This window comes from Osmerus mordax, chromosome 22, assembly GCF_038355195.1.
Source record: "Osmerus mordax isolate fOsmMor3 chromosome 22, fOsmMor3.pri, whole genome shotgun sequence".
Lineage (NCBI taxonomy): Eukaryota > Metazoa > Chordata > Actinopteri > Osmeriformes > Osmeridae > Osmerus > Osmerus mordax.
The window spans coordinates 1,117,770-1,135,216 of record NC_090071.1 but is presented as its reverse complement, the minus strand read 5'-3'; the positions used below and the strand labels follow the sequence as shown (position 1 = coordinate 1,135,216).

The following is a 17,447-nucleotide window of genomic DNA, read 5'->3' as shown; positions in this document are numbered from 1 at the left end:
ACTACTGTAATTATAAAACGAACTTTTCAATCCACAGTAACTTTACCACACATAACATAGTAAAAGTATACTGCATGGTTCTCTATGGTTTACAGTGCTACTTTGCCTGAGTTACAACTGGGTTAGTTATTGACAAAATAAAAATGTAAAATCAGTATATCCAGTTAGCACATGCTTGTGGATGCACAAAGATTAAAGGGTTTCATTTATGCATGTATGGAAAGTTTTTTTTTTTTCTTCTCGCAAACAACAATGAAAGGCCTCCGAAGAACAACTACAAACATAATGCAAAGCATACTTAAAAAAATGCATAGCATTATATATTTTACAAAATATATCTATTGTATTTATATATGAACTATTTACTAAATTGATTTGACACGTAAGATGCATATATGGTTGATACTACTGTTTTTATATTGTTATATAAAATACGAGGTAACAGGTGAGGGAATAAATATCTGAAAGATTGTTATGGCACATCACCTCACCTTTTTCAGCACATTTCCAAACCAGTATCCCTTTGTTTTCATTATGCTTGGGTTTCACTGGCAACAGAATTGACAACAAGCACTGCAGACATTTAGTAGTCCACCCTTGAGGGCCAGGTCTTCACGATATTCTTCCATTGCATACAAGATAACAAGGCAGGCAAGCAAAGATGCGGCTCTTCTCTGGCGCGGCTCCACCCAAGTCGCTTATACTCAGTCGACCTCCAAACCCTAATAGTGGTAAATAGGCTAACAGTGATTGGTTCTCCCCTTTCCCTTCCGTGGTGGTCATGGTTACTAGACTGGCTGGCAGTTTCACCTCCAACCCTGCAGTCTTCGATGCAAGCTCTCAGATGGACATCGTGCACTGGATAAACTGAGAAGAAACAAGCATTGTGTGTAAAGTAGCTACCTAGTTTGGACTGGACATATGAATTGGCGTTGTTGGGAATGTGTTTATATGCTCACGTCATCATACTGGAAGTTGACCGCCCCCTGTTGCATGGTGTCTCTCCTCCGAAAGCTCTCTGTGGACCACAGCCGAGCCACATACAGGGACAGGATCAGCACAAACATCAACTCCATAAACACTGCCGTTGTTCATAGCCAAATGCTATCTTGAACTCATGCTGTTATACAGTATTTATCATGAACTCTCCAAGACACCATAGAAGAAGTGCTACTGTCTGTGTTTTGTATAACTGGGTAGATAAGCGGTTGTCTGTACCTGTGAGAGCGCGGAGCCTCACACAGCACGCCACATAGTCGTCAAAGTAGATCCGACCTCCTCTGCTGTAGCGCTTGATGATGCCGTTCAGCGCTTGTGGACTCACCCGATACCCTGTTAAACAACCAAAACATCCATTGTACAATGGCAGAGATGGGAAGTATATTTTTCTGGTATCTGTACTTTACTATTTATTTTTCTGACAACTTTTTACTTTCACTGACCACTGTGGGGGTTATATATCAAATATACTCTGTTCTATACTACAAGGACATTGGTGATATGCCACACAATCTGGTGGTTAAACACTTTAGTCTTCTATGTTTTAAAGCAATTAACTTTACGTTGTACAAAAATCAACAAACTCCTGGATCTTTTCATTTATCTGGCCCTTCACCAAAATAACATTTTAAATGGTGGGTAAAGTGTGGCCCGCTCACCCATAGAGGAGATGGACTGAGCCATCTCCTGTGGCTCCACAGTCCCACTCCTGTCCTGGTCGAACATCATGAAGTTCTGCTTCCACCCATTCAGAGCAGCGAAGAGCTCCTTAAACTCGTTGAATCCCATCTTTCCTGTCATGTCTCTCTGCACAGGACTGGGGTCAAGGCACAGACACACAGAGCTGGGAGCGCACAGACACAGCCACTGCAAACACACTTACATTCTCCCGCCACTAGTCAGGACACAGAAAGTTAAACAGGACGCATGCTGGATAATTCACCATTCTTCAGAATCAGGGAGCTGCAAGAATAAACTTGTCTTGTGGCATTAGCTGCTTTCATAATCTCCCCAGTCACTCTGACTCATGAACACATCAGACCACATCCTGACATAACAGCTACAGTGAGCGCAACCCGCAGAGCAAGACGTCCTACTGTAAAAACATCTGCAGCTGTCAGTACCAGGAAGCTGGTGACTCACTGGCAAGTTATTCATGGGCCACATCCACATAGAAAGGATACGTCCAACATGGCGATCATGATTCTGCAGGTGTCCAGGCTGAAAGCTGTCAATGGAGAAAGAATAAGTCACTTCCCTTTTGAAACCTCACATAGACTTGATGTACTGACCAGATAGGGGGCGCCGTCAGCTGTACTCACGGGTGTAGCTACCGCTGATGCCTGTCTGAGTCAAGCACCTCTGCAGCTCCTCTGCATCCACCTCTCCATCCTGCACACAGGAACCACAAGAACAGATCACAGATCCTAACCTGACCTGGGGCAACTGGGAACACATGAGGGTGGGACCCATTATATCAACTAGGCCATGTTAGGTTGATATGTTACCTTAAACAGTGTGTGGAACAAAAACCAAAGTATATTTTGATCAAATTACATTAATTTTAAATATTGTATTATTTTATATCCCTCACCTGGCCTGCTATGGCTGTGAAGTACCCATACATGGGATCTGCTTGTTGCTGAGGGGCTCCAAATGTTCCTGGGTAGCCCCCTCCATACTGGGAGTAGCCTGCTGGGGGTGCCCCCCCCATGTGGCTTCCCATAGGCCCCCCCATGGCCATTCCCTGCTGTGGCATGCCTGGCATTGGACCCCCATACTGAAATTGGAGAGACACAATAGCTGGTTAATAATTTTTCATTTAAAACTACTGGCTTTACAGGTGGCAGATAAAAACAAATATGTAGGCATTGCGAATAGGCCAAATACAATTGTTGTCTCATCGAAATACGTGCGTTAAACTGCTACTTCAATGTACTCAAACGATCTCCACCAAGCGTGACCATTTGGGCTCGGCCTGCAAATGCGGACTGACGTAAGTCTATGAGAAGCAGGAAGCGCTTTAATGTCGGACACGAAAATTACCAAGAAAACATCTAAATGTTATCGTTTCAAAAGTCGTTTCAGATTGAACATTTACGTGATTTCAGTTAACAAAAACAACAATACAGAAATACGGAGAGTGCTACCTAAGTCAGCTACAACTCTTTCCCTGTCTAACGCGTTAATCTCAGGGCTTTCCGTTTATGACATTGGTTATCAGTCCCGTTCCTCCGTAGTTCACTACATAAAACCTGAAGAGAGATTAGTTGCTGAAATTAGCCTGCAGGCGCTATCTAGCTAGTTACTTAGCTAGAGATCAGGGGCCATCCCTTTTCACAGCTGTCTTTACATCCCGATCTATACAGATCTACTCACCCCTCCATATCCTGGGTAAGCCATTTGTGTGAAATATAACAAATAGTAACGAAAGGATTCACTATTACGTTTAAATGTTAACTATCAATCAGATGTTCGTCGAAACATGCAGTTAACTCTCTCTACCGAGCTAGCTGCCAGGTACGTCACATCCGAGGTGCTAAAAGAAGGCGGAAGTCAAGGGCTGATTGACTGATACTGTACGATAGCCAATCAGGAAGTGCATGGGTGGGAGGATCGTTGTCAACTCAAGGAATTTTGCCACAAGAGGACGCTTTAGATGCTTTTGAAACAAGTGCTGGAGAATTCAGTTCCCCTGTTCCAAAGCAAAGAGCTTATATTCTTTGCCTGTTCCCCCTTCCTTGCGCGTGCGCGAAATATGTATTCTGTTGTTGCTTGGTTGAACTGAATGTGATTTATATAATTGCGTGTATTACCTAATAGTGTGCTCTACCTACCTTCCATGAGCATAAGGTACATTTCTTGATGTTGGTTAATTTACACTCAAATTCAGGCATTAAAGTATAGTATAGTAAGTTGTATTGCTCAATCGTTAGTCAGTCCCTTTTTTCAGAGTCTGTAAAGTGCTAATCCGTCTAGTGTAGCCTATAGTAGTAGCGCTATTGTAATTTACAGTAAGGTATCCCAATTTGAACTGAAAATGCCTAGTTCTCCGTGAGCATTGTCTTGTTCTGACGGTTGTTTATATTATAGTTTATTGTTATAAATTGTATTATTGTGTGTGTCGTTTTTAACACACAACCTTACGTTTTGTTGCAGGCACAAATACAGTTATTGTACTGTACGATAAGTAGGCAAGTCGGTGCCATAATTTTAGGCTACTCATCTTTCATTAATTATTTTACAGTGATCATAACGTTTCATCGATACACCTGTATCTTACACTGAGAACACAGGGGGAACATATTTCACTGGAGGCCTGAGGAAAGTGGTTACCCCCTGTATATTACAGTCTGGCCATTTATAAAGCAATACAGTAATGCTGGTGATGTATGCTACTGTGATCATTATGTATAACAAGTTTCATCTATACACCAGTCTTTTACACGGAGAACACGTGGGGAACAGATTTCCCTGGAGGCCTGAAGAAAGTGGTTCCCTCCTGTATATTCTTTATAGGCCTACTAAACCTTTTTTTCGAAAATACAAGTTTCTTGTTTTTTTAACTTTTTAAATATATATTTTTTTCAATCTTTCAACAACAAAAAAATCTATAGGCTACCTAAAAAAAAGAACACCATTGTATTTCATAAACCAAAAGAAAATACAAATGTCAAATAAACAGTAGCCTAACATCCAGCGACAAATGCAATCATGAATGATAGTGATCTTTGTAGCGCATGCCGCCCATCTGTCTATCAATGTGAATAAACATTTGCTTTGCAGCTACAGTATGAGCCTCAATCTTCAGGCAACGATACACCACACACACACAACCAAACGTAGAAACACACACACACACACAACCAAAAGTAGAAGCACACACAAATACACATCTGAGTCCAATAAAAACACTTAATGTGTACAAAGTGTCACCTGTAAACAATTTCATTAGCATTTACCGTCAAGCATAAGCGCATAAATGGAAGTGATCTCTTGTGAAATTCCTCTCCAACTCTACTGCTTTGGGGTTAAAACGAGTGTCTATTTGTTTGCAAAAGGATATCCGGCTTTGGGTGAATAGTGTGGAATAGTGCTCACCCCATAAAGAGAGAGTACGATATTTGTTAAGCTTTTAACAGGCTTTTAGCGTTTATCATCCTCGATCCATCGTTTGTGTGCTCGTACAGTAAGTGATCGTTTAGTCTGAAGATAGGCCTGCCGTACAGTAAGGTGCAGTCAAATTGTTCTATCTCTTAAGATCAAGATGACTCACTAAAAGAGCTTTCGTCGGCCCAAAAAATAAAATAAAGCTATTTTGTTTTTAATATCCCCCTGTAAATTGCTTGTCTGCATCTATGGTCAAATGTATATCTATCACTATAATTTTCTTCATCCGCTTCTTTGCTGCACAAAGGTCATTGTGAGCGTAGGAAATGTTATGGAGTAAGTGACAGAATACAGAATAACTTACAAGAACAATTGTGATGTCATCATATGGAACAAAATAGGCTTTGGAAACAGTGACAACATGAATATAATATACAAGTGGATAATAAGTGGAGTCAAAGAACTTACTCTTTGGTGGAGTGGAGTTTCTACCGTCTGACACTGATGTGTGTAGACTATGTGACGTGACGTGACGTCGCAAATATTCTGTTCTCATACAATGCCGAGAAAGGAACTTGACCTGGAAACTCAAAAAGGAAGTTCATTAATGTGTCTGTCAACATCATTTATGGCATGCAGGCCTGCTCAGCCCTGTAGAGTACAATGCATGTTTCAGAGTACATACACTGCAGTGTAAATGGATGGTCATTCAAGAGGGTCATTAAATAGCCTATGTTGATAAATTATTACGATTTTTATCATTTATGGCATGACATTTGTAACGATGGGTCATTACTCATAATAAAACCAGTATTTGCTGACCTAACATGGCTAGGTCATTTCAGTAGATTATGATGTTTCATTCTCATAGAGACACAATCACGTGGTGTTGCCTTAATTACCAGGTCCGCGGTGCTGGAGAGCAGCGATTAGTCACAATGTACAGTAAGAATCACCAATGTCACCAATAACCTCTGGTTTAAATTAACTGGGAATAAATGGAATTGTTTTTTTTTTAACTTAAGGGGATTTCCTCATAAAAAATGTGCCAATAAATGAATACCCTTCAACTTTACGAACTTTAGTCCAACGGAGTTTTATTGTCCCACCTTTGAAATAGTTGGGGTAATATTTAACAGAAATTCCTTCGGCGCAGAACACTCTTTAATCCAACATCACTTTGAACAGGAACGTGGGACACCGTGACGTGTGTTTAGTTACGGCTGAATGAGATTTAAATTATACAAAACATCTGCCAAGAACCGTCTCTCACCATGGTTAGTTAATGTAATTTTTAATCAATACAATAATAATCAAAAGACGCCTAGCATTTATCTTTCGCATGAATAAGTAGCCAATTGTTATGGTTCATATCAAGGTAAGTATTGCGTGTTTTATATCAGCCTGTATACTTTTTCCTTTATTTCACAGATCAGCATCGGAAAGTTGCTTTTGGGGCTTTTGGGTGTAGCTGTGGTTGTCACGTTAATTGCAGTTCCAACTGCACTCTTTTTAAAAGGTAAGTTTTTTAATATAGCTTTCAAACTAGTTTCAAATATTGTACGGATAGCCGTAAACACAACCAGTCTGTGGTGAAACAGTGCTTTCCTACATTAATCCACAGCTTACCCTGTTTAAAAGATGTAATGTCCATAAAAAGTCTGTCATATGCTGTTATCTGATCATACTCCAAGATCAGTATCAGCCCTTTATCTCATCTTCGGGCTGTTCTAAACCAACATATTTCTGACTACCCTACATCGTTGAATTCCCCATGTCCATTTAGTCATACTAAAAGTTGTTCGTCTAAAACTGTCTATATTTCAGAGGAGAACATTACAAATCTAAGAACTTTCACCTTGAATGACTACTTCAACAGCTCTATACGACCCCGGTCGTATAACATGCGCTGGATATCAGGTAAATCCAGGGCCAGATCTAGACGGGGATGTCTGGGGGGTGCTGGGGGGGGGGGGGGGGGGGTGCTGGGGGGGGGGGGAGGGGGGGGCTGGGGGGGGCCCAATGCCACCATAAATTACTATAACATTGTAGTTTAAATATTGGCAATAATAATAATGTTAATTGGCTATTATTGTATGAAATGTAGCCTACTTTAATGTCAAAAATTATATATTTTAGCATGGGGAGATTGGGGTTGGATCTACCAGTGGGTACAATCAGGCCTGATAGTAAAATCGAATTAGAATGTCTTGCTTTTTTTGGTGAAAATTGGTTAAAAAGTGGTGTCCAAAATGAATCTTCGCGTTCTCCTTTTCTGCAGACCATGAATATCTACATAAAAAAGATGGCTCTGTTTTCCTCCACAACGTGATAACAAGAAATGTCTCAGAATTCTTGACCAGCAGCAAATTTGTAAGATAATCCTCTAAGTATGTGTACGTGTGTGTGTATGTGTGTGCTTGGGTGTTTTGTGATGTTTACTGCTGCAGTCATTAGGCTTCATGCTCTATCTCTACATATTATTGAATAAAACCGTCTGCAAAATGAATATATGTGAATGTAATGAACAGAATGAGTCGTTACAATATTTCAGTATGGAAGGGGATCAGCACACCCAATGTATTTAGAATGAGTGTGTGTGTGAGTGTGTGTGAGTGTGTGTGTGTATCATTAAATATAACACACATTTTCTTTTGCAAAAAAAACAGGTTGAAGTAGCTGCCTATGATTACTCACTGTCTGCGGATCGCAAATATGTAGCTTTCATGAGCAACTACTCAAAGGTAATGGTTTCATGTATTCGGTTGGTATGTTGGTGTATTCACCAGGTCATGTGATTTATTCACCAGGTCATGTGACGTATTCACCAGGTCATGTGAATGTTTCTGCATCCTTGTCCCTGACAGGTGTGGAGACACTCGTTCACTGCCTCGTTCTCCCTCTACGATGTGGGCGCCTCGTAAGACTCCTTCTCTCTCCTCGTAATCTTAACATTTCATTGATCTTTCTTCTAAATATTTGTTTATTTTGTAAACCTTTAAACACTTAATTGTTTACATTTTGTCAAAGAAAATTCCTCATGACAGACATTCCACAAGAAGTCCAGTTCTTTGCCTGGGCTCCAGAGGGGAACAGGATGGTAGGTTGGACGTTACGTTCTGTTTCTGTAACAGCAGGCCCATTTCTGTCAAGATCTGGGATTATGTAAAGTTCTGTCCAAGCCACCTGTCTTCAGCGCATGCACCCACAGCACTGTGCTGAACCAGGAGATCTTAACCTGAGGCCGGTGCCATCCGTTCCTCAGGCGTATGTTTGGCGTAACAACGTGTACATGAAGGCCAGCCCAAACATGGCAGCTGCGAGGGTGACGGAAAGTGGGAAGGAAAACCTGATCCTCAACGGCATCCCAGACTGGGTGTACGAGGGTGAGAGATTCTGACTCCCAGCATGACACACTACTCTACTATCCTAACTTATATATATGATAACGTTTTATGACGTAATGTAGCCGGTGTGCGGTGAAACTCACTTCTCAGGTATGTAACAGGCCACCCGCGTCAACAAATTGCTAGCTTTTTGTTGGCGTAGTTGGTAGTGGTGGCGCTTGGGAAGCCAGAGGTGGCAGGTTCTAACCCAGTGCGGGACGATTTGCCCGAAACCTCTGACGGAGCTTGCAAGACCACATCTGTTACAGTAACATCAGAACTCATCATAACTTCGTACACCTAAGAACCTCACAATGACATGCACTACTCTCAGCTAATTATATCTAACAGCCAACTCGATGCATTCACTCAATGTAACATAATGTGTCTTTGTAGCAGAAGCTTTTGATCCAAAACACCATATCGGAGGGATTTGAACCACACCATCTTGATCTGCAGTCAAATGCTCTAACCACTGAGCTGTACCAATCCTCATCAACCCTCAGTCTGCAATTCAACCCTCTAACCATGTAGAGATGGGAACCTTCCCAGGGTGTTAACAGGTTGCTGTTTGGTTTCTGTGTGCTCAGAGGAGATGTTCTCGTCCAACGAGGGCTTGTGGTGGTCACCAGGAGGGAGGTATGTGGCCTTTGCTGAGTTTAACGACACACAAGTCCACACCATCGAGTACTCCTGGTACGGGAAGGAACAGTATCCTAAGACGGTGGTTATCCCATACCCAAAGGTAGGACATCCAGGAATACACACACAGAAAGACATGGAATACAGATGTGATCTGTTAATTTAGCTTTCAGCCAAAGAGACATGCAGGCAGGGATTTGAACCCGCAGAGCGGGTAGAGCATTCGGCTAGGGCTAGGGCTCAAGGTTGCAGGTTCGAATCCCATCCTAAATAAGATTTTGGATAAAAGTGTCTGCTAAATGAATATATAATCATGCCCATATCGTCAAGTGATCCTATCCATGTTCTCTGCTTTTCTAGCCTGGCACTCCTAACCCAACAGTGAAACTGTTTGTGGTCGATGCGACCAACACTTCAAAAGTGTTACCTGTTCTCGTTCCATCTTCCATTGGCACAGGGTACACATCAGTTTAGAAATAAAGTATTCTTTACATGTTTCTTTATTTGAAACCTTTTTAGAAACCACCCAAAGCAAACAAGTTGTGTGTGCGTGTGTTTCAGGGATCATTATTTAAGCACGGTCTCCTGGGTCACAGATGAGCGCGTCGCTGTCCAGTGGCTGAACCGAAGACAGAACCATCTCCTCCTGCAGATCTACGACTTTGACGGAAATACATGGAGCGAGAACGACGTACGTCACAAGTTACAAAACGACCGCCCACGTCTCTCTCTCTCTCTCTCTCTCTCTCTGACCGCCCAAGCCCACGTCTCTCTCTCTCTCTGACCGCCCAAGCCCACGTCTCTCTCTCTCTCTCTCTCTCTCTCTCTCTCTCTCTCTCTCTCTCTCTCTCTCTCTCTCTGACCGCCCAAGCCCACGTCTGTCTGTCTCTCTCTCTCTCTCTCTCTCTCTCTCTCTCTCTCTCTCTGACTGCCCAAGCCCACGTCTCTCTCTCTCTCTGACCTTGTGTGACACCAACTGTAAAAAACAGTTGGTGAAAGAAAGAAATACTATCGTTTTTTTCTGTTCCCGCTCAGACATTTCAACTGGAAAGCCAGACCGGCTGGATCGGACGGGTACGTGCCTCATCGTGACAGTTACATCTTGTTTAATTAGATTCAATTCTAGTTATGTCTCATCAGCTTTCGTCGGCTTTCTAAGAGAGATGTGATGCTCTTTCCATTCCTAGTTTTCCCCTCCCAGTCCTTCCTTTGCTGTGGACAGGAGTAGCTTTTACCTGGTGATGAGTGACCATGCTGGTTACAAGCACCTCCATCATGTGACAGGTGTAAGTAGCGTGTGTTTACGCTCACGTCAGGAAACCTACTTTGATGCTATGCACACGTTTATGACTCTGACTCTAATCGCAGGGTAAGGCAACAGCAATCACCTCAGGAAAATGGGAGGTCCTTGACATTTTGAAAGTTACAAAAGATTTTGTGTAAGTTATGACACGTCCACGCATACTATACACACACTCAGATTGTACACACACAGACTGTACACACACACACACACAGACTGTACACACACTCAGATAACAACGCCTATGTAACCTGAATGTAATTCTTCTGCACAGGTACTTTTCAAGTAACCAGCATGATGGGAAACCTGGAGGGAGGAATGTCTACAAGTAGGACTATCACAGGTTCACCTCAGTTATCACCCTAGGGATTGCCTTGCCTAACGTACTATGTGTGGATGTTTGTGTGTGTGCTTGTCTGTGTGTACGCGCATTTGTGTTGGAATGTGTGTGTGCCTGCGTTTGTGTGTGTGTGTGTGTGTGTGTAGGATCTCCATCGGAGGCCCCCCCTCTGCCCCCCAGTGTCTAACATGTCCCCTGCACGGGGACAGTTGTCAGTACAACTCAGTGTACTTCAGCCGAGACGCCTCTTTCTTCAGGATGGACTGTTACGGTCCGTCGCCCTCCCTCAACACCTCACAAGCTCAAGCCTGATCAAGCCCCCTCAAGCCTGCTGTCATGTCATAGAAGCAGCATTTTAACATCCGTGCTCCTGTCTACACAGCTTCCTCCGGCTAACAAACACCCAGTTTCTCACACATACATAATTGACCATTCCCGTGCGTGGTTTCCATCTAAACGTGATCGTCCACAGGTCCCGGTCTTCCTCTACACGATCTGAGAGACAACCGCGTCGAAGTTCCAGGTGGGTCGACTGAATTTTAAAAGAAATCAAGTCGAAACCCGCGTCCTTCCAAACATACTTCCTTCACTTCCTGCTCCTTCTCTTCACAGTGTCTGTGGAGATCCTGGAAGACAACAGTGTCCTGGATGACATTCTGTCAAACATTGACATGCCCTCCATGCGACGAAGCACCATCAAGCTAGGAGGACACAGTACTGATTCTTATCATTTGATAACATACTGTAAAACTGTTATGACTTGGTGCTGCTTATCTTGGCCAGGACGCACTTGCAAGAGTGATTTCTAATCTCAATGAGCCCTTCCTGGTTATATAATGGTTAAAATAATTCATAAATTGAAAAGATACCTGTGATAATCGAACACAGCATCTGGGTTTGTGATGATTTAATGAGGGGGTGTTATCTTCCTCTCTCTAGATCTCTGGTACCAGATGACGTTGCCTCCAGGATTTCAAGAATCAAAGAAGTATCCTTTACTCATAGATGTGTAAGTCCTTTCATCTTAAATACTTATTTTTAATTGAATTTGTAAAAAAAAAAAAAAAAACAGACTAGTGTCCATTTTGTCCCTTTCTTGTCTTCATACCTGCACATGGGGTCACATCATAGGCGGAAATCCCGGGGGGGACACGACCCCCCCATCCTGGGAAAAATATGATTCCCCCCCCCAATAAATCACTGTAAACATAACTATGTAATTTCAATAATATTATTTATACGCAATGAAAGCGCTTTGCTGATTATGGACACAAGGGTGCTTTTTTTAATGTGCTATGTGTTACAGCAGTAATTTTGGTGTCCCCCTCAGGAATTGCTCTTGAGAAAATGTCATATAATTGTCCCCCCCAAAGTTGATAGCAGATTTTCGCCACTGGGTCACATTTAACATTTTCACAAGCAGACATACAAATAGCCTAGTGCATTAGGCTATATCAAGCACTGCCGAAGATCAAGGATTAGAAGCGCATAAACAGATTTTCGGCGATCAGAGTCAAAGAACGGTTCAAAGAAACTTGTTTTAATGTTGTTTTGAAGTTACGCCGGGCCCTGCAGTCAGAAGGCAGACTTCCGCTACCGGCTGAGTTGGGCCACATACCTGGCCAGCACCGAGAAAATCATCGTCGCCAGCTTTGATGGCAGAGGAAGCGGTTACCAAGGCGATGAGTTAATGCACTCAATCTACCAGCGCCTGGGAACGTATGAGGTGGAAGATCAGATAACAGCTGCAAAGTAAGAAAAATACTTTTTTTTACACAGACCGCCGTTAAGATCTCGCCTCTGTAATCCACGCGTGATTGAAACACTTCTGTGTTGATTGTAGATCTTGACGTAGACGCTTAGGGTGTTTGCGGCGGTGTGACGTAATTGTTTTAAGGTCAGGTGTACTTGGCTCCAGCACCGCGTTCCTAACGCCTTCTGGTTCAGCGTCATCGCTTCCTGTTATAGACTCCCTGGCACAGCAGTGCTCAATCACGAATTTTAGGATTACAACATGTAATTGCAAATATGGTTTGCTGATTGTTTTATTTCTTATTTCCCTTCAACCTTTAGAGAGTTTACAAACATGGGCTTCATTGATAAAGAAAGAATTGCAATTTGGGGTTGGGTAAGTTTTTGACCAGCTATAGTTGATCATACTTGATCATACTTGAACTATACACAAAGTTTGTCCTGAGTTAAATATCAAATTCAGTCATGATTATTTTCAGTCTTATGGAGGCTATGTTACATCGATGGTTTTGGGAGCCGGAAGTGGAGTTTTTAAGTGTGGAATGGCAGTTGCTCCAGTGTCCAAGTGGGAATACTATGGTATGCCATCATTCATTAAATAATGAATGTATTCACTGTTCATTTCAGTCTGAACGTTTAGTTAACTGTAACATCATTCTAGATACGATCTACACCGAACGGTACATGAATCAACCATCCGAGAACAAGTTCTACTTGGTAAGTTTACAAAAAAGGCTGATAAAAAAATATTCTGTCAGACATCATTTCACAGAAAGTACTGAATTTTGTTAATATTTTCCAGAACTCTACGGTTACTGAGAGGGCCAAGAATTTCAAATTAGTGCAGTACCTTTTGGTCCATGGCACAGCAGATGGTAAGCAGTCAAGTACATCTGTAAGAAAGATGATTGAAAATAACATTTTGATAACTCCATCGGGATCTAGGTACGTTATTTTGGGCAGGTCTTTGACAAAGGTCAACATCAATGTCTTTGTTTCAGATAATGTTCATTTCCAGCAAGCTGCCCAGATATCTAAAGCTTTGGTGGACGAACAGGTGGACTTCGATGCGATGGTTTGTATTCTGATGAATGTTCTGTATGCCTTTCATATCTTTTTAAAGTTACATTTAAGAGATTTCTTCTTTCTATGTTTAAGTTTCCCCCCCCCCTGTGTCTCCCTAGTGGTACACAGATGAGGACCATGGCCTAGGAGGATCAGCTAATCAGCACGTCTACACTCACATGAGTCACTTCCTGCTCAAGTGCTTTGCCTGAAGCCAGCCACAAAATCACCCTCAGTTATTATTTTATGTCGGCTAAATAAGAAAATAAAAATTTTGACTGAAAAACTGAATCACATTTTTAATGACTTAATGAGCTACAAATAGGCACACTAAAGATGAGCGATGTAAGTAAGTAAACCTTTTGCAAAAGGTTTACTTATTGTGATTTCATGTATTTACTGTAGGTCTTTCTGGTCTTTCTGACGAAAAAGGAAAATATGTTATAAATATTGAGAAACATTATTATGATTACACAAGATGTTGTATTTTTGGAGCAATGGCTTGACTGAGATAAAAGGAAACTTATATTGCTCTAGAATTGTGTATACAAATACAGTGCATGTGACTACATGTATTTGCCATTGAATGTAAAGAAGATTGTACGCTATTTTTGAAATTGTTCTCTATACAAAAATATATTTGTCATATATTTTATTAAAAATAATAGTATGCTATGTGGAATTTGAATATTAATAAAACAATCCCAATACGTATTCTGGCAGATTTGAATTAACTGGAATATTGAAACTTTTTTATTTTTTATCATTTAAATAATCAAAACAATTAAAGAAAATAAAAAATTAAGATCCCTGAGTAAAAAATGTGTCAGTATATAAGAAAGACACTTAAATGTTTGTTATGTGTAAGAAAACAAGTAAGGCAAAAACCTGACCTTTTCTCAAATGACATTTAAAGGAAAATCACAGCACCACATTTAAAAAAATTTCCACTCACTGGCTTTCTTTTTTTTTAAGTACACTTGCCAACTTGATATTGGGTGTCAGCTACATGATTACAGTAAATAACACAACCATCAATGACACAGTAGCACTCAGTATTTTTTCAATTCTTATTTGACAGGATGGCACCTTGTTTGGTTTCTTCACCTAAGTGACAGCTGTTATCTCATGGATACTGCCACATCTTATTTTTTTAAACAAACGTTTGACTGCAGCTTCTGCCAATGCAGACCAATGAGCCCTGAGAGTAATGGGTTGAGAGTAATGAGGGCTTGTGTGTGTGTGAGGACGGGGGGGGGGGAGGGGTTCTAGGCAGACCTGAGTGGACCTGTCCTCGTCCATGCTATATAAACCCCCACTACCTGTCAGGCCACCAAGATACAGCTGCAAGCAACCAACCCCTCACACGGAACCCAGTTTGTCATCTCAGTTGGATCTACAGGAACAGGTGAGCTGGAAGCATGGAGGTCTCGGTCCGTTCCCTGGGGCAAGCCTTTTTATTTCGATTTTTATTTCGATTTATTATCTGGGTTTGGGTTCTGAAAAGTGTGGCATGGGCTTTGAACAGTACAACCACACTAAATTGTGATTTCATGCTGTGTGTGTTTGTGTGTGTGTGTGTGTGTCTGTGCTGTGGTCCTTTGGCAGGTTGTAACAATGAAAGGAATCAGCTACCTTGCGCCTCTTCTCCTGTTTGTCATCATTCAGAACAGCTGGCAAGTTCCTCTACAAGCTGAGGACAACTCCAGGTACAGCAGTTTTACTGTTTTAGATGAAAAATGATTTTTGGATTGACTTCAGATCCCTTTTTAATCATATTGTTATCGCAAGGTCATTTAAAATCGCTAGTTAAACTATGCACATGTACAGTAAGTGTGTGGCTGGTACAAAACAAAGACTAATGTTGTTTTTTCTGCAGCTTACAGACAGCAGATACAATAGCGGATGAGGCGAGGGAGCAGGTGAGGGAGCTGTCTAACATGAAGAGACATTCAGAGGGAACCTTCTCCAATGACTACAGCAACTACATGGAGGAGAGGAGAGCCCAAGACTTCGTCCAGTGGCTAATGAACTCCAAGAGGAGTGGGTGAGTGTGTCAGCATGTGCAACATGTATTAGAATAAAATCTTGCAACATATAACACAATTAGTATCCGACATGCCTTTGCTTGGATAATTCACCATTCAGTACTTCAAAAACTCTCGTTTCCAATCTATTCATGCACATTGCTCTCTCTTTCGGGTTCATGTAAGGGGTTGGCTTTACACAGAACTGTAATTTCACAATTTCTAAACTTATTTTTTTCCTCTGCCTCCTGCTATTACTCTCGCTCTCATCAGCACCACCTCTAAACGCCACGCTGACGGGACCTACACCAGCGACGTGAGCTCCTACCTGCAGGACCAGGCAGCCAAAGACTTCGTCACCTGGCTCAAGTCAGGCAGAGCCAGGAGAGAGTAGGCAATTCCCCTTCCCTTCCACCTACAGTACCAACTACCTACGTCTTATCTGTACCATGAAGAAGAGATAAAATCTGAGAGACACAGAGAGAGAGAGCGCGAGGGGTGAAACTATTATCAACCGCTTGCTTAATCATTCCGGAGCCATGCCATCTCCTTCTTGCTTCTACTCTTCATTTCTCAAGGCCTGTGTTGATATTTCATGTGATCGTGCAAATAAACCCCCTGAAACTTTGCACTGCGTTTACTCATATTTGAACGTATGTGTGTTGTCATGGGTTTCAAAAGATGATTATGAGCAAACAGGATACTTGCAGAAATTATTGTCATGTCTAGACTAGCCTACATAAACACCTATATCAAGGTGTAGTCTCATGCTGTACGATTCCTGAAAATCACTGCTTCATGATCAATGGCATTGCCTAGGCTACTCACACCTCACTATAGCTTGACTGTGATTAGCTGATGTGTGGTTCACATGATATTGTGCATTCAATCCATAATGAGCAATTGCTTTCAGTCAATGACACCCATGTTAATCTTGTGACCAATGTACCATATGCTCATCAGATTTGCAGAGGACACTGTGGAGGGGAAAAGAAGCTTCAGACGACACGTAGACGGAAGCTTCACCAGTGACGTCACCAAAGTTCTAGACAGCATGGCTGCCAAAGAGTATTTACTTTGGGTCATGACCTCAACCCCCCCAGGGGCAAGGTAATGGCTTGTACATAATTTAAGTTACACATTGGGCAACGTAAAACATTCTGTAGCTGCAAACCAACTAAGATTTTGGATCGATAACCTTTTTTGTGCTTGCATAGGCCTATTTGAAGCATAGCCTTCATTTTAACTAATTATACATAATTGTGTCTCATAGCTTCTGTACTTTTATACTGTTTCTGTCTAATGCTCTGCTCTAATATTCGGCAACAATTGTAATTTTTTTAGTAACAAACGACAAGCACATCTCTGAAAGAAGACGACGCTGCCTTATCCAAGATATCTAGTACTGTACACAGGATGAGAAGCCTTCACGAAAACTAAGCCATAGCCTACTGCTTAAGCATGTCGCAACGTTAGGTTTGATGTAATGGTTAAGGATTGTTTACTTTGTTTACTGAACCTGAATATATGACGCATAGAGCACTCTCAGGCAGTCATCAATTTAAGTAAAATATTTTTTCTACAAATCTAAATTATTTTCTATATTTGTATAGTTGAGAAGAAACGAACATGGTGAAACTCAGGTATAATGTGCTAAATGATCAGATAGCAGTAAATTTTGTTTTATCGTAGGCTATTTGTATCAAAATGCCATAATTATGGTCATCTGCTCTGCAAAAAATAAACAATTTCATTGTGGTTGTTGTATCACATAACACTTTCTTTGATACTGGCCGACTAGTTTAAAAAAGAAGAGTTGAATG

General features: G+C 41.6%; 3 protein-coding genes across 4 annotated transcripts; 2 read left to right on the top strand and 1 right to left on the bottom strand.

Annotated features, from left to right (window-relative positions):
- Nucleotides 1-695: 695 nt before the first annotated feature.
- On the bottom strand, nt 696-3,526 carry gca (grancalcin). The gene is made up of 8 exons (XM_067260834.1): nt 3,379-3,526; nt 2,594-2,779; nt 2,322-2,391; nt 2,184-2,227; nt 1,659-1,806; nt 1,219-1,332; nt 960-1,018; nt 696-867 (listed from the first exon to the last, which is right to left on the bottom strand). The coding sequence occupies exons 1-8, from the start codon at nt 3,400-3,402 to the stop codon at nt 841-843; spliced, it is 672 nt and encodes a 223-aa protein (XP_067116935.1). The 5' UTR covers nt 3,403-3,526; the 3' UTR covers nt 696-840.
- A 2,809-nt stretch (nt 3,527-6,335) lies between these two features.
- Nucleotides 6,336-14,267, top strand: LOC136965843 (dipeptidyl peptidase 4-like). Of its 2 annotated transcripts, XM_067260115.1 has the most exons (26): nt 6,336-6,386; nt 6,541-6,628; nt 6,937-7,029; nt 7,391-7,482; nt 7,779-7,853; nt 7,977-8,029; nt 8,140-8,209; nt 8,375-8,495; nt 9,086-9,240; nt 9,498-9,595; nt 9,699-9,828; nt 10,173-10,211; nt 10,325-10,423; nt 10,506-10,576; nt 10,715-10,768; nt 10,927-11,051; nt 11,253-11,303; nt 11,393-11,494; nt 11,720-11,789; nt 12,338-12,532; nt 12,854-12,908; nt 13,012-13,111; nt 13,194-13,249; nt 13,335-13,407; nt 13,534-13,607; nt 13,717-14,267. In XM_067260115.1, the coding sequence occupies exons 1-26, from the start codon at nt 6,384-6,386 to the stop codon at nt 13,807-13,809; spliced, it is 2,235 nt and encodes a 744-aa protein (XP_067116216.1). In that variant the 5' UTR covers nt 6,336-6,383; the 3' UTR covers nt 13,810-14,267. The 2 variants fall into 2 exon arrangements, with proteins under 2 accessions (XP_067116216.1, XP_067116217.1); XM_067260116.1 differs by lacking the exon at nt 6,336-6,386 and having other exon boundaries at nt 6,600-6,628; nt 6,989-7,029.
- Nucleotides 14,268-14,959: 692 nt separating this feature from the next.
- Nucleotides 14,960-17,352, top strand: LOC136965844 (glucagon-1-like). The gene is made up of 6 exons (XM_067260117.1): nt 14,960-15,005; nt 15,206-15,306; nt 15,477-15,644; nt 15,898-16,014; nt 16,588-16,734; nt 16,969-17,352. The coding sequence occupies exons 2-6, from the start codon at nt 15,215-15,217 to the stop codon at nt 16,991-16,993; spliced, it is 549 nt and encodes a 182-aa protein (XP_067116218.1). The 5' UTR covers nt 14,960-15,005; nt 15,206-15,214; the 3' UTR covers nt 16,994-17,352.
- The last annotated feature ends 95 nt before the right edge of the window (nt 17,353-17,447 follow it).